At 56.5% G+C, this 14,350-nt stretch overlaps 1 protein-coding gene and 1 long non-coding RNA gene across 2 annotated transcripts in view; both read left to right on the top strand.

Annotated features, from left to right (window-relative positions):
* The first annotated feature begins 851 nt into the window (after window positions 1-851).
* LOC144954522 (uncharacterized) lies at window positions 852-4,566 on the top strand. Its single transcript, XR_013641250.1, has 2 exons — window positions 852-1,127; window positions 4,420-4,566. It is a non-coding gene; the product is annotated as an uncharacterized LOC144954522 (long non-coding RNA).
* Window positions 4,567-8,824: 4,258 nt separating this feature from the next.
* Window positions 8,825-14,350, top strand: part of LOC144954523 (wee1-like protein kinase 1-A) — a 30,520-nt gene continuing 24,994 nt past the window's right edge. Inside the window, 3 exon segments of the mRNA XM_078884995.1 lie at window positions 8,825-9,340; window positions 11,145-11,227; window positions 13,106-13,362. Of these exon segments, the coding sequence (XP_078741121.1) occupies window positions 9,034-9,340; window positions 11,145-11,227; window positions 13,106-13,362 (647 nt within the window). The 5' untranslated portion in view covers window positions 8,825-9,033.

Here is a 14,350-nt window from a genome sequence, read left to right as displayed (position 1 = left end):
CACCTCCACCACCCCCCCCACCCCCACCACCCCCACCACCCCCACCACCCCCACCACCTCCACCACCTCCACCACCACCACCACCTCCTCCACCCCCACCACCCCCACCACCCCCACCACCCCCACCACCCCCACCACCCCCACCACCCCCCACCACCCCCACCACCTCCTCCACCCACCACCACCCCCACCACCCCCACCACCTCCTCCACCCCCACCACCACCACCCCCACCCCCCCCACCCCCACCCCCCCCCGCATTTCGGCTGACTTGGTTTGACCCACGTGCACACGTGGGTTGGTCCGCTGGTGTGTGTGTCTGTGTGTGTGTGTCTGTGTGTGTCTGTGTGTGTGTCTGTGTGTAGCTGTGTGTCTGTGTGTGTGTGTCTGTGTGTAGCTGTGTGTGTGTGTCTGTGTGTGTGTCTCTGTGTGTAGCTGTGTGTGTGTCTCTGTGTGTAGCTGTGTGTGTGTGTCTGTGTGTGTGTGTCTGTGTGTAGCTGTGTGTGTGTGTCTGTGTGTGTGTCTCTGTGTGTAGCTGTGTGTGTGTCTGTGTGTCTGTGTCTGTGTGTAGCTGTGTGTGTGTGTCTGTGTGTGTGTGTCTGTGTGTGTGTGTCTGTGTGTGTGTGTGTCTGTGTGTGTGTGTCTGTGTGTAGCTGTGTGTGTGTGTCTGTGTGTGTGTAACTGTGTGTGTGTGTGTAACCGTGTGTGTAACTGCGTGCGTGTGTGTAACCGTGTCTGTGTGTGTGTGTGTAACTGTGTATGTGTGTAACCGTGTGTCTGCGTGTGTAACTGTGTGTGTGTGTAACCGTGTGTGTGTGTGTACCTGTGTGTGTGTAACCGTGTGTGTGTGTGTGTGTACCTGTGTGTGTGTAACCGTGTGTGTGTCTGTGTAACTGTGTAACCGTGCGTCTGTCTGCGTGCGTCCCTCCCTCTCCGCGTGTCTCCACGCTGCAGGCTCCCGCCGCTGCTGATGCGGCTGCCCCTCCTGTTGCCCCTGCTGCTGCCGCCCCTGCTGCCCCTCCCGCTGCCGGCGCTGATGCAGCCGCATCCGGCGACGACAAGGACAACAAGGACAAGAGCAGCGAGCCTATGGAACACTAAGACCAGCAGCAGGAGGAGGAGAGCCGGGTACAGCACCACAGACACCGCATCTCAAACACCAGCATCACAGACACCAGCATCGCAAACACGGCATCGCAAACACGGCATCACAGACACCACAGACACCAGCATCTCAAACACCAGCATCACAGACACCAGCATCGCAAACACCAGCATCACAGACACCACAGACACCAGCATCGCAAACACGGCATCACAGACACCAGCATCGCAAACATCGCATCGCAAACACGGCATCACAGACACCACAGACACCAGCATCGCAAACACCGCATCACAGACACCGCATCACAGACACCACAGACACCAGCATCGCAAACACGGCATCGCAAACACCGCATCACAGACACCACAGACACCAGCATCGCAAACACGGCATCGCAAACACCGCATCACAGACACCACAGACACCAGCATCGCAAACATCGCATCGCAAACACCGCATCACAGACACCACAGACACCAGCATCGCAAACACGGCATCGCAAACACCGCATCACAGACACCACAGACACCAGCATCGCAAACATCGCATCGCAAACACCGCATCACAGACACCACAGACACCAGCATCGCAAACACGGCATCGCAAACACCGCATCACAGACACCACAGACACCAGCATCGCAAACATCGCATCGCAAACACCGCATCACAGACACCACAGACACCAGCATCGCAAACACGGCATCGCAAACACCGCATCACAGACACCACAGACACCAGCATCGCAAACATCGCATCGCAAACACGGCATCACAGACACCACAGACACCAGCATCGCAAACACGGCATCGCAAACACCGCATCACAGACACCACAGACACCAGCATCGCAAACACGGCATCGCAAACACTAGCACCACAGACACCAGCATCGCCATGGGTTGACTGCTGTGCCAGGCTAGGTGCAGGAGGAGGTCACGGGGCAGACCCAGCAGGTGTTATGGGTTGTACTGCTGTGCCAGGCTAGGTGCAGGAGGAGGTCACGGGGCAGACCCAGCAGGTGTTATGGGTTGTACTGCTGTGCCAGGCTAGGTGCAGGAGGAGGTCACGGGACAGACCCAGCAGGTGTTATGGGTTGACTGCTGTGCCAGGCTAGGTGCAGGGGGAGGTCACGGGGCAGACCCAGCAGGTGTTATGGGTTGTACTGCTGTGCCAGGCTAGGTGCAGGAGGAGGTCACGGGACAGACCCAGCAGGTGTTATGGGTTGACTGCTGTGCCAGGCTAGGTGCAGGAGGTCACGGGACAGACTCAGCAGGTGTTATGGGTTGTACTGCCGTGCCAGGCTAGGTGCAGGAGGAGGTCACGTGACAGACCCAGCAGGTGTTATGGGTTGACTGCTGTGCCAGGCTAGGTGCAGGAGGAGGTCACGGGCCAGACCCTGCAAGTGTCATGGGTTGACCGCTGTGCCAGGCTAGGTGCACACAGCGACACTAAAGTCACCGAGATGGAAAAGTGATAAAACGATATTTGAAATATCGTCACAAAAGCTTCAAATGGAGATTGTGTTTCGATTGAAAGCTTCTTTCGTGACTGCAGGGATTCGCCTTCTTGGTTCTTTCGGTAAAGTCATCATGTAGAAGGGAAATAATAAAATAATACAAATAGTATATTTTATTTTATTATATCAATTTATTTTATTACTTTATCATATTATATTATTATATTACTATATTATTTTATTTTATAATGTTTCATATTTTTTTATTTCCCTTCTACGTGACTTTACCGAAAGAACCAAGAAAAAGAATATGTCTTTCGATTGAAAGCTTCTTTCGTGACTGCAGGGATTCGCCTTCTTGGTTCTTTCGGTTAAAGTCGTCACGTAGAAGGGAAGTAATAAAATAATAAAAATAAAACGTAATAAAATACAATTCTCACGACGTTTCGGCCACAACGCAAGCAGCCGTCCTCAGCTGCTTACCGAAAGAACCAAGAAGATGAAGATTGTGGTCAACAGGTAGTCCTCTAATATTAGCCGATGGAGACGCGTTACGACCTGCTGTGTTTAGAAGATCTAATGGTCGCGTAGAAAGCAGAGGTCGCAACCGGGTACCCGATACCCGTACCCTACCCGATACCCGGCTACCCGTACCCAGCCGGGTACAGGTAGCCGTTTGCGACCCTGGTGCGGCCGGGTAAGGGTAAGGAATCAAAACCCGTTTGCGACCTCTGGTTGGTGGGTGAGTAAGTGGGTGCGTGGGTGAGTGGTTGGGTGAGTGGGTGGGTGAGTGAGTGGGTGAGTGAGTGAGTGAGTTCGTGGGTGGGTGGGTGAGTGAGTGAGTGGGTGGGTGGGTGAGTGAGTGAGTGGGTGAGTGAGTGGGTGAGTGGGTGAGTGAGTGAGTGGGTGAGTGGGTGAGTGAGTGGGTGAGTGGGTGAGTGAGTGAGTGGGTGAGTGATTGAGTGAGTGGGTGAGTGGGTGGGTGGGTGGGTGAGTGGGAGAGTTTGCGACCCTGGTGCGGCCGGGTACGGGTAGGGTACGGGTACGGCCGGGTACGGGTAGACCGTGAGTCACTGGTGAGTCACCGTTTGTCACCGTTTGTCACTCATTTCCCAACATCTTGTCTCTTCTCACAATTCAAGTTCCTAGAATCAACCCACCCGCGCCTGCAACGTGGCTTCATCCCAGAGGTCGCAATCGGGTACCCGATACCCGTACCCAGCCGGGTACGGGTAGGGTACGGGTACGGCCGGGTACGGGTACGGGTACCCGTTTGCGACCCTGGTGCGGCCGGGTACGGGTAAGGAATCAAAACCCGTTTGCGACCTGTGGTAGAAACCCTCCCCGTTGAGACCGGTTACATCTTGACTTAAAGCTTTCTGTGTCACTGCAAGGGGAATTCACGCTGTGTTTGGGTTCCGCACAGTTCTGTTGATGAGTCTCCCTCACCGTGCGTGTCCTTGTCTGACTATCTGTCTCTCTGTCTGTCTCTCTGTCTTTCTCTGTCTGTCTGTCTCTGTGTCTCTCTGTCTCTCTCTCTCTCTGTGTCTCTCTCTCTGTCTCTCTGTCTCTCTCTGTGTCTCTCTGTCTGTCTCTCTCTCTCTCTGTCTCTCTCTCTGTCTCTCTGTCTCTCTCTCTGTCTCTGTCTCTCTGTCTCTTTCTCTGTCTCTCTCTCTGTCTATCTGTCTCTCTGTCTGTCTCTGTCTCTCTCCCTGTCTCTCTGTCTGTCTCTCTCTCTCTGTCTCTCTCTCTCTCTCTGTGTCTCTCTCTCTCTCTGTCTGTCTCTCTCTGTCTCTCTGTCTGTCTCTGTCTCTCTCTCTGTTTCTCTGTCTCTCTGTCTGTCTCTCTCCCACAGGAGCCGCTTTGCACCCACGGACAGCGTGAAGAGGGCACAAGGGAGCCGTTGATGGGCCCTCTCTCTCTCTCCCCGTCTTCTCTCTCTCTCGCGCAGCGTGCGCTCAGTAATGCGTTTGAGAACAATAAAATACACGGTGAACTTTAACCCACTCGTCGGTTTTGACTTTCTCGTTGGTGTTCCTCCGTGCCAGGCTGGGTGCATTTTGAGGCGATCGCGAGAAGTGTCGGAGGAGGTCACGGGACTGACCCAGCAGGTGCCACGGGTTGTACTGCCGTGCCAGGCTAGGTGCAGGAGGAGGTCACGGGGCAGACCCAGCAGGTGTAATGGGTTGACTGCTGTGCCAGGCTAGGTGCAGGAGGAGGTCACGGGGCAGACCCAGCAGGTGCCACGGGTTGACTGCTGTGCCAGGCTAGGTGCAGGAGGAGGTCACGGGACAGACCCAGCAGGTGCCACGGGTTGTACTGCTGTGCCAGGCTAGGTGCAGGAGGAGGTCACGGGACAGACCCAGCAGGTGCCATGGGTTGACTGCTGTGCCAGGCTAGGTGCAGGAGGAGGTCACGGGACAGACCCAGCAGGTGTAATGGGTTGACTGCTGTGCCAGGCTAGGTGCAGGAGGAGGTCACGGGACAGACCCAGCAGGTGTAATGGGTTGACTGCTGTGCCAGGCTAGGTGCAGGAGGAGGTCACGGGACGGACCCTGCAGGTGCCACGGGTTGTACTGCTGTGCCAGGCTAGGTGCAGGAGGAGGTCACGGGACAGACCCAGCAGGTGCCATGGGTTGACTGCTGTGCCAGGCTAGGTGCAGGAGGAGGTCACGGGACAGACCCAGCAGGTGCCATGTGCTGACTGCTGTGCCAGGCTAGGTGCAGGAGGTCACGGGACAAACCCAGGTGCCCTGGGTTGACTGCTGTGCCAGGCTAGGTGCAGGACCTCCTGCACACCAGGCGAGGTAGTCAACATCTCCTAACCACCGTGGTGATGATGAGAGAGAGAGAGAAAGATCTGAGAGAGACGCAGACTCCAAATCGGGGCATAGATCTGGTGGCCCCCGGATAGTTGATCCGATTGAGTATCATGGCGGAGTGCTGTGGGCGGCGCGGGTGGGGAGAGACGCGGGGAGGTGAGCGCAGCAAGCGACGATGTCGGAGAGCCGGGTCAGGAATTGGTGAGGGGGGGAGGGGGGGGTCGTAGTTCCAGTGGTAACTCCCTGAAGTCCAGCGGCAAGGCAGGCTGAGCGCGGGGAGCAGCGTGCAACCGATGATGCCACAGCAGAGGGCGCAACTGGGTACCCGATACCCGATACCCGTACCCGGCCGGGTACGGGTAGCCGGGTAAGGAATCAAAACCCGTTTGCGACCTCTGGTTGGTGAGTGGGTGAGTGCGTGGGTGGGTGAGTGGGTGAGTGAGTGAGTTCGTGAGTGGGTGGGTGAGTGGGTGAGTGAGTAGCTGAATTAGTGTGTGGGTGGGTGAGTGAGTGGGTGGGTGAGCGAGTGAGTGGGTGGGTGAGTGAGTGAGTAGCTGAATTAGTGGGTGGGTGAGTGAGTGAGTGGGAGAGATTGCGACCCTGGTGCGGCCGGGTACGGGTAGGCCGTGAGTCACTGGTGATTCACCGTTTGTCACTCATTTCGGGTAGGGAACGGGAACCCGTACCCGGCCGGGTACAGGTACCCATTTGCGACCCTGGTGCGGCCGGGTACGGGTAAGAAATCAAAACCCGTTTGCGACCTCTGGTTGGTGGGTGAGTAAGTGGGCGCGTGGGTGAGTGAGTGAGTTTGTGAGTTTGTGAGTGAGTGGGTGAGTGAGTGAGTAGCTGAATTAGTGGGTGGGTGGGTGAGTGAGTGGGAGAGTGGGTGAGTGAGTGGGTGAGTGGGTGAGTGAGTGGGTGAGTGAGTGAGTAGCTGAATTAGTGGGTGGGTGGGTGGGTGAGTGAGTGGGAGAGTTTGCGACCCTGGTGCGGCCGGGTACGGGTAAGGAATCAAAACCCGTTTGCGACCTCTGTGCCACAGCCAGCCAGCCAGACCGCCCCCAGCTCCCCCCAGTGAGAAAAAAACAACCCAAACTCTTAATCGGCGAGGCTTGTGCCCGGATTAACGCCGCGCCCCGTTTGTGATTTGTGAGCGCGCGTTCAGCCCCGCTCTACCCCACCCCGCCTCTCTGGTCTTCGCTCCCTGGACGGAAGTTGTGATTAATAAAACAATGGGGGCGGTGGCCACGCGCGCGAACTCTCTCGCCGCTGTCGTGTCAAGCTGTACGGCCCGGTTCCTAGCAGGCCACGGACCGGTACCGGTAGCCCAGGGGTTGGTGATCGCTGCTCTACAAACAAAGATCCCCCGTGTAGCCTTAACAGACTGTAGGGGCAAGTGCTGTTAGCGAGCACCTATGAAGGCCGGCACGGCACACGAGGGGGTGGGTGGCCAGCACCACGCCCGGCCGCCTTTGTCTTCCCAGTGGCGATGTTTACACACCGCACCAGGTACTCATTTGAGGCCGAGTCGACCTAGGGGAGGCCCACGAACGGTTCAGATAATCGTCACTGGCGGTGTTGGCCGTGAGCGGGAATCGAACCCGGGTCGCCGAGTTCATAGCGCAGCGAGCTAACCACTACACTACCGCTCTACAACACACACACGCGCGCCGGTCAGCGCTGGACAAATTCAGAGTCTGTCTTCTCGACAGACCTGGTCTTCACCTGAGGACGGCTGCTTGCGTTGTGGCCGAAACGTCGTGTGAGAATTATTTTATTATGTTTCGATTTAAAGCTTCTTTCGTGACTGCAGGGATTCATCTTCTTGGTTCTTTCGGTAAAGTCGTCACGTAGAAGGGAAGTAATAAAATAATAATAAGCATAAAAAAGTAATTATATTATTATTGAATAAAACATAATAAAATAATTATTTTATTATTTCTAGATTTGAAGCTTTCGTGACTGCAAGGAATCATCTTCTTAGGTTTTTTCGGTAAAGTCACGTAGAAAGTAAAGTAAAATAAAAACAAAATCACGACGTTTCGGAGGCAACACAAGTCTCCGTCATCAGGTGGGACCGTCACAGCCAGATTAGCTGTATCAAGTGAGGCAAAAAGGCAATGATTTTATTTTACTTTCTACGTGACTTTACCGAAAAAACCTAAGAAGATTATTTTATTATGTTTTATTTTTATTACTTCTCTTCTACGTGACATTAAACCGAAAGAACCAAGGAGACCTTTACACAACAAGGCGTCATGTTTGCAATAACCAGCAGCCATCTCTGGAACCGAACGCGTTCGAGGAGTACCCGTGTCAATATTTTGAATCAACTGCAACGAGGGGTGACCACGTGGTGTCGGAGGGGGAGGGCCCTGGGGGAGGAGGGGAGGGGCTCTAGAGGGGGAGGGGCTCTAGAGGGGGAGGGGAGGGGCTCTAGAGGGGGAGGGGAGTGGCCCTAGAGGAGGAGGGGCTCTAGAGGGGGAGGGGCTCTAGAGGGGGAGGGGCTCTAGAGGGGGAGGGGCCCTAGAGGGGGAGGGGCTCTAGAGGGGGAGGGGCTCTAGAGGGGGAGGGGCTCTAGAGGGGGAGGGGCCCTAGAGGAGGAGGGGCTCTAGAGGGGGAGGGTCCTTAGAGGGGGAGGGGCTCTAGAGGGGGAGGGTCCTTAGAGGGGGAGGGGCCCTAGAGGGGGAGGAGCCCTAGAGGGGGAGGGGAAGGGCTCTAGAGGGGGAGGGGCTCTAGAGGGGGAGGGGAGGGGCCCTAGAGGAGGAGGGGCTCTAGAGGGGAAGGGGCTCTAGAGGGGGAGGAGCCCTAGAGGGGGAGGAGCCCTAGAGGGGGAGGGGCTCTAGAGGGGGAGGGGCTCTAGAGGGGGAGGGGCTCTAGAGGGGGAGGGGCCCTAGAGGGGGAGGAGCCCTAGAGGGGGAGGAGCCCTAGAGGGGGAGGGGCTCTAGAGGGGGAGGGGCTCTAGAGGGGGAGGGGAGTGGCCCTAGAGGAGGAGGGGCTCTAGAGGGGGAGGGGCTCTAGAGGGGGAGGGGCCCTAGAGGGGGAGGAGCCCTAGAGGGGGAGGAGCCCTAGAGGGGGAGGGGCTCTAGAGGGGGAGGGGCTCTAGAGGGGGAGGAGCCCTAGAGGGGGAGGAGCCCTAGAGGGGGAGGGGCTCTAGAGGGGGAGGGGCTCTAGAGGGGGAGGGGCTCTAGAGGGGGAGGGTCCCTATAGGGGGAGGGTCCCTAGAGGGGGAGGAGCCCTAGAGGGGGAGGAGCCCTAGAGGGGGAGGGGCCCTAGAGGGGGAGGAGCCCTAGAGGGGGAGGAGCGAGGGGAGGGGCCATAGTTGGGGGGGGGGGAAGAAAAACCCCTCCGCACTTTTCCCGCCATTCTCCCGTGACGTCACCGGCGCCGCACCCACTTCGAACCTCGATCCGCGTTCCCCATTGGTGGAAGCGCCGGTCACGTGCGGTAACGGTCACGAACGGGGGGGGATGGGGGGGTACAAGCTCCTCCCACTCGCTCGCCCCGCCCCCCACGGTGGCAAAAGGCAACGTGGGCGAAAATTTTCGTAACTTTTTCACTTTAAAAAGTTTCAACAACAAAAACATTGGGATACGAAGACGACGATAACAACGAGAAGAAAACGTCGCCCGATTTTTAAAACAACAATGAGCCGCTTCTCGGCCTTTACGAGAGTCTCCGCCAAGCTGGATTACCTCAGCGACGGCGAAGACGAAGAAGGCCCCGGTACGCCTCCCGACAGGGAGGCCTCAAGCCTCGGGCTCGCCTTGACACCTCCGCCGGGCGCCTCGCACCGAAGCCGGCGAGTCGCCCAGGCCACGCCGGGCTTCTTCGGCGGGAGTCGCGAGGCGCAGTCGTGTTGGGACGCGTCAATGGAGTCGCCGTCACCCGTCAAGGCGAAGAGGCCGCGGCACCCGGCGGGGGAGGCGGCGTGGGGGAGAGGGGGCGATGCAGGTGGGTACGGGGGTGGTGGTGGGGGGTGGTGGGGGTGGTGGTGGTGGGGGTGGTGGTGGTGGGGGTGGGGGTGGTGGGGGTGGTGGTGGTGGGGGTGGTGGTGGTGGTGGTGGGGGTGGTGGTGGTGGTGGGGGTGGTGGTGGTGGTGGGGGTGGTGGTGGTGGTGGTGGTGGTGGCGGTGGGGGTGGGGGGTGGCGGTGGGGGTGGGGGTGGCGGTGGGGGTGGTGGTGGTGGGGGGGGGTGGTGGGGGTGGTGGTGGTGCTGGGGGGGGGGGGTGGTGGTGGTGCTGGGGGGGGTGGTGGTGGTGGGGGTGGTGGTGGTGGGGGTGGTGGAGGTGGTGGTGGAGGTGGGGGTGGTGGTGGAGGTGGTGGTGGGGGTGGTGGTGGTGGTGGAGGTGGTGGTGGGGGTGGTGGTGGTGGTGGAGGTGATGGTGTGGGTGGTGGTGGTGGGGGTGGTGGAGGTGGTGGTGGTGGGGCGATGGTGGTGGTGGCGGAGGTGGTGAGGGTGGTGGTGGTGAGGGTGGTGGTGGTGATGGTGGGGGTGGTGGTGGGGGTGGTGGTGGAGGTGATGGTGGGGGTGGTGGTGGTGGTGGTGGTGGGGGTGGGGGTAGTGGTGCTTGTGGTGCTTGTGGTAGTGGTGGTGGCGCTGGTGGTGGTGCTGGTGGTGTTGGTGGTGGTGGCGGTGGTGGTAGGAGTGGTAGTGGTGGTGGCGCTGGTGGTGGTGCTGGTGGTGTTGGTGGTGCTAGTGGTGGTGGTGGCGGTGGTGGTAGGAGTGGTAGTGGTGGTGGTGGTGGTGCTGGTGGTGTTGGTGGTGCTAGTGGTGGTGGTGGCGGTGGTGGTAGGAGTGGTAGTGGTGGTGGCGCTGGTGGTGGTGGTGCTGCTTGTAAACCTGTGGAGCTGGGGGAGATGTTGACTACCTCTCCTGGTGTGCAGGAGGTCGTGGGTTCGATGTGAGGATCTTTAACTGCTTTGCATGCATGAGGTCGTGGGTTAGATCAGTGGGGAGATGTTGACTACCTCGCCTGGTGTGCAGGAGGTCGTGGGTTCGATGTGTGGATCTTTAACTGCTTTGCATGCATGAGGTTGTGGGTTAGATCAGTGGGGAGATGTTGACTACCTCGCCTGGTGTGCAGGAGGTCGTGGGTTCGATGTGTGGATCTTTAACTGCTATGCATGCATGAGGTTGTGGGGTGGTGGATGGAGGTGCTGCTGCTGGTGGCAGGGTGGTGGATGTAGGTGGTGGTGGTGGTGGATGTGGTGGTGGATGGTGGTGGGTGGTGGTGGATGGAGGTGGTGGAGGTGGATGGGGGTGGATGGAGGTGGTGGAGGTGGATGGAGGTGGTGGAGGTGGTGGAGGTGGATGGTGGTGGTGGAGGTGGTGGTGGTGGCAGGGTGGTGGATGGTGGTGGTGGAGGTGGTGGTGGTGGATGGAGGTGGTGGTGGTGGATGGAGGTGGTGGTGGATGGAGTTGCTGGTGGTGGATTCAGGTGGTAGTGGTGGCAGGGTGGTGGATGTAGGTGGTGGTGGAGGTTGTGGATGGAGGTGGTGGTGGATGGAGGTGGTGGAGGTGGTAGTGGTGGCAGGGTGGTGGATGGAGGTGGTGGTGGTGGTGATGGAGGTGGTGGTGGTGCTGGTGGTGGATGTGGTGGTGGTGGTAGTGGTGGTGGTGGAGGTAGTGGTGGTGGTGGTGGTGGTAGTGGAGGTGGTGGTGGTGGAAGTGGTGGTGGTGGTGGTGGTGCTGGTAGTGTAGGAGGTGGTGGTGATGGTGGTTGCCGATGTGCCGTTGTGGTTGTGCCGTGGAGCAGGCGAAGCGGCAGCCTCGCCGGGCACCCCGCCTCACAAGACCTTCCGCTCGCTGCGTCTCTTCGACACCCCGCACACTCCCAAGGTACGCGACAAGCTCCTGTGTGTGTGTGTTAGTGTGTGTGTTAGTGTGTGTGTTAGTGTGTGTGTGTCAGTGTGTGTGTGTGAGGGTGTGTGTCAGTGTGTGTGTGTGTGAGGGTGTGTGTGTCAGTGTGTGGTGACGTCACCGCCACTTAGTGGCGAATGGCGGTTGTTGTGTTGTGTGTCAGTGTGTGTGTGTGTGTCAGTGTGTGTGTGTGTCTGTGTGTGAGGGTGTGTGTGTCAGTGTGTGTGTGTCAGTGTGTGTGTGTGTGCGTGTCAGTGTGTGTCAGTGTCAGTGTGTGTGAGGGTGTGTCAGTGTGTGTGTCAGTGTGTGTGTCAGTGTGTGTGAGGGTGTGTGTGTCAGTGTGTGTCTGTGTGTGTGTCAGTGTGTGTGTGTCAGTGTGTGTCAGTGTGTGTATGTGTGTGTGTGTGTGAGGGTGTGTGTCAGTGTGTGTGTGTCAGTGTGTGTGTGTCAATGTGTGTGTCAATGTGTGATGGTGTGTCAGGGTGTGTGAGGGTGTGTCAGTGTGTGTGTCAGCGTGTGTGTCAGTGTGTGTGTGTGTCAGTGTGTGTGTGTGTCAGTGTGTGTGTGTGTGTCAGTGTGTGTGTGTCAGTGTGTGTGTGTGTCAGTGTGTGTATGAGGGTGTGTCAGTGTGTGTATGAGGGTGTGTCAGTGTGTCAGGGTGTGTGTGTGTGGGTCAATGTGTGTGTGTGTCAGTGTGTGTCAGTGTGAGGGTGTGTCAGTGTGTGTCAGTGTGAGGGTGTGTCAGTGTGTGTGTCAGTGTGTGTGAGTGTCTGTGTGTGTCTGTGTGTCAGTGTGTGTGTGTGTCAGTGTGTGTGAGGGTGTGTCAGTGTGTGTGTCAGTGTGTGTGTCAGTGTGTGTGTGTGTCAGTGTGTGTGTGTCTGTGTGTGTGTCAGTGTGTGTGTTAGGATGTGTCAGTGTGTGTGTGTCAGTGTGTGTGTGTGCGTGTCAGTGTGTGTGTGTCAGTGTGTTTGTGTGTGTGTCAGTGTGTGTGTCAGTGTGGGTGGTGGTGATGGTGGTGACGGTGGTGGTGATGGTGGTGACGGTGGTGATGGTGGTGACGCTGATGGTGGTGGTGGTGACGGTGGTGGTGATGATGGTGGTGGTGATGGTGGTGACGATGGTGGTGATGGTGGTGATGGTGGTGATGCTGGTGGTGGTGATAGTGGTGATGGTGGTGATGGTGGTGGTGACGGTGATGGTGGTGATGGTGGTGATGACGGTGATGGTGGTGACGGTGGTGGTGGTGGTGGTGGTGACGGTGGTGATGGTGGTGACGCTGATGGTGGTGGTGGTGGTGACGGTGGTGGTGATGATGGTGGTGGTGATGGTGGTGACGATGGTGGTGATGGTGGTGATGCTGGTGGTGGTGATAGTGGTGATAGTGGTGATGGTGGTGATGGTGGTGGTGACGGTGATGGTGGTGATGGTGGTGATGACGGTGACGGTGATGGTGGTGACGGTGATGGTGGTGGTGGTGGTGACGGTGGTGATGGTGGTGGTGACGGTGATGATGGCGATGGTGGTGATGGTGATGGTGACGATGACGATGGTGATGGTGACGATGACGATGGTGATGGTGACGATGGTGACGATGGTGGTGATGGTGATGATGATGATGGTGATGATGATGGTGATGATGATGGTGATGATGATGATGATGACGATGACGCTGATGGTGGTGACGATGGTGGTGATGATGATGGTGACGATGGTGATGATGACGCTGATGGTGGTGACGATGGTGGTGATGATGATGGTGACGATGGTGATGATGACGCTGATGGTGGTGACGATGATGATGATGATGATGGTGGTGACGATGGTTGTCTACTTGGGTGTCCGTGCGTCCCCCCCCAGAGCCTCCTCTCCCAGGCCGCTCGTCTCCGCCAGGGAGGCCCGGCAACGGTTGGCCCGGCAACGGTTGACCCGGCAACGGGTGGCCTGGCAACGGGTGGCCCGGCAACGATTGGCCCGGCAACGGTTGGCCCGGCAACGGTGCAGGAGGAAGGGAGCCCAGCGGTCAACGTGAACCCGTTCACCCCGGACGCTCTGGAAGCCGCCCGCAGCCTGGGCCCTCGCACAGGAGTCAAGAGACCCCGGGGCTCCAACACCGCGTGAGTACACTACGTTGTATACACTATACACTACATTGTATACACTATACACTACATTGTATACACTACATTGTATACACTACGTTGTATACACTATACACTACGTTGTATACACTACACACTACGTTGTATACACTACATTGTATACACTACGTTGTATACACTACTATACACTACACTATACACTACTATACACTACACTATACACACTACATTGTATACACTACATTGTATACACTACATTGTATACACTACATTGTATACACTACATTGTATACACTACATTGTATACACTACATTGTATACACTACTATACACTACACTATACACTACTATACACTACACTACTATACACTACTACACTATACACTACACTACTATACACTACACTATACACTACACTACTATACACTACACTACTATACACTACACTACTGTACACTACACTATACACTACACTATACACTACACTATACACTACACTATACACTACACACTATACACTACACTACACACTACACACTACACTACACTACTATACACTATACACTACACACTACACTACACTATACACTACACACTACACTACTATACACTACACTACTATACACTACACTACTATACACTACACTACTATACACTACACTACACACTACACTATACACTGCACTATACACTACACTATACACTACACTATACACTACTATACACTACACTATACACTACACTATACACTACTATACACTACACTATGCACGACACTATACACTACACACTACACTATACACGACACTACACACTACACACTACACTACACGACACTATACACTACACTATACACTACACTACACACTACACTATACACTACACTATACACTACACTATACACTACACTATACACTACTATACACTACACTATACACTACACTATGCACGACACTATACACTACACACTACACTATACACGACACTATACACTACACACTAC

The sequence above is a fragment of the Lampetra fluviatilis genome, unplaced genomic scaffold (genome assembly GCF_964198595.1).
Source record: "Lampetra fluviatilis unplaced genomic scaffold, kcLamFluv1.1 SCAFFOLD_915, whole genome shotgun sequence".
NCBI lineage: Eukaryota > Metazoa > Chordata > Hyperoartia > Petromyzontiformes > Petromyzontidae > Lampetra > Lampetra fluviatilis.
The sequence above is the reverse complement of the archived record's forward strand: the minus strand, read 5'-3'. Positions and strand labels throughout refer to the sequence as shown.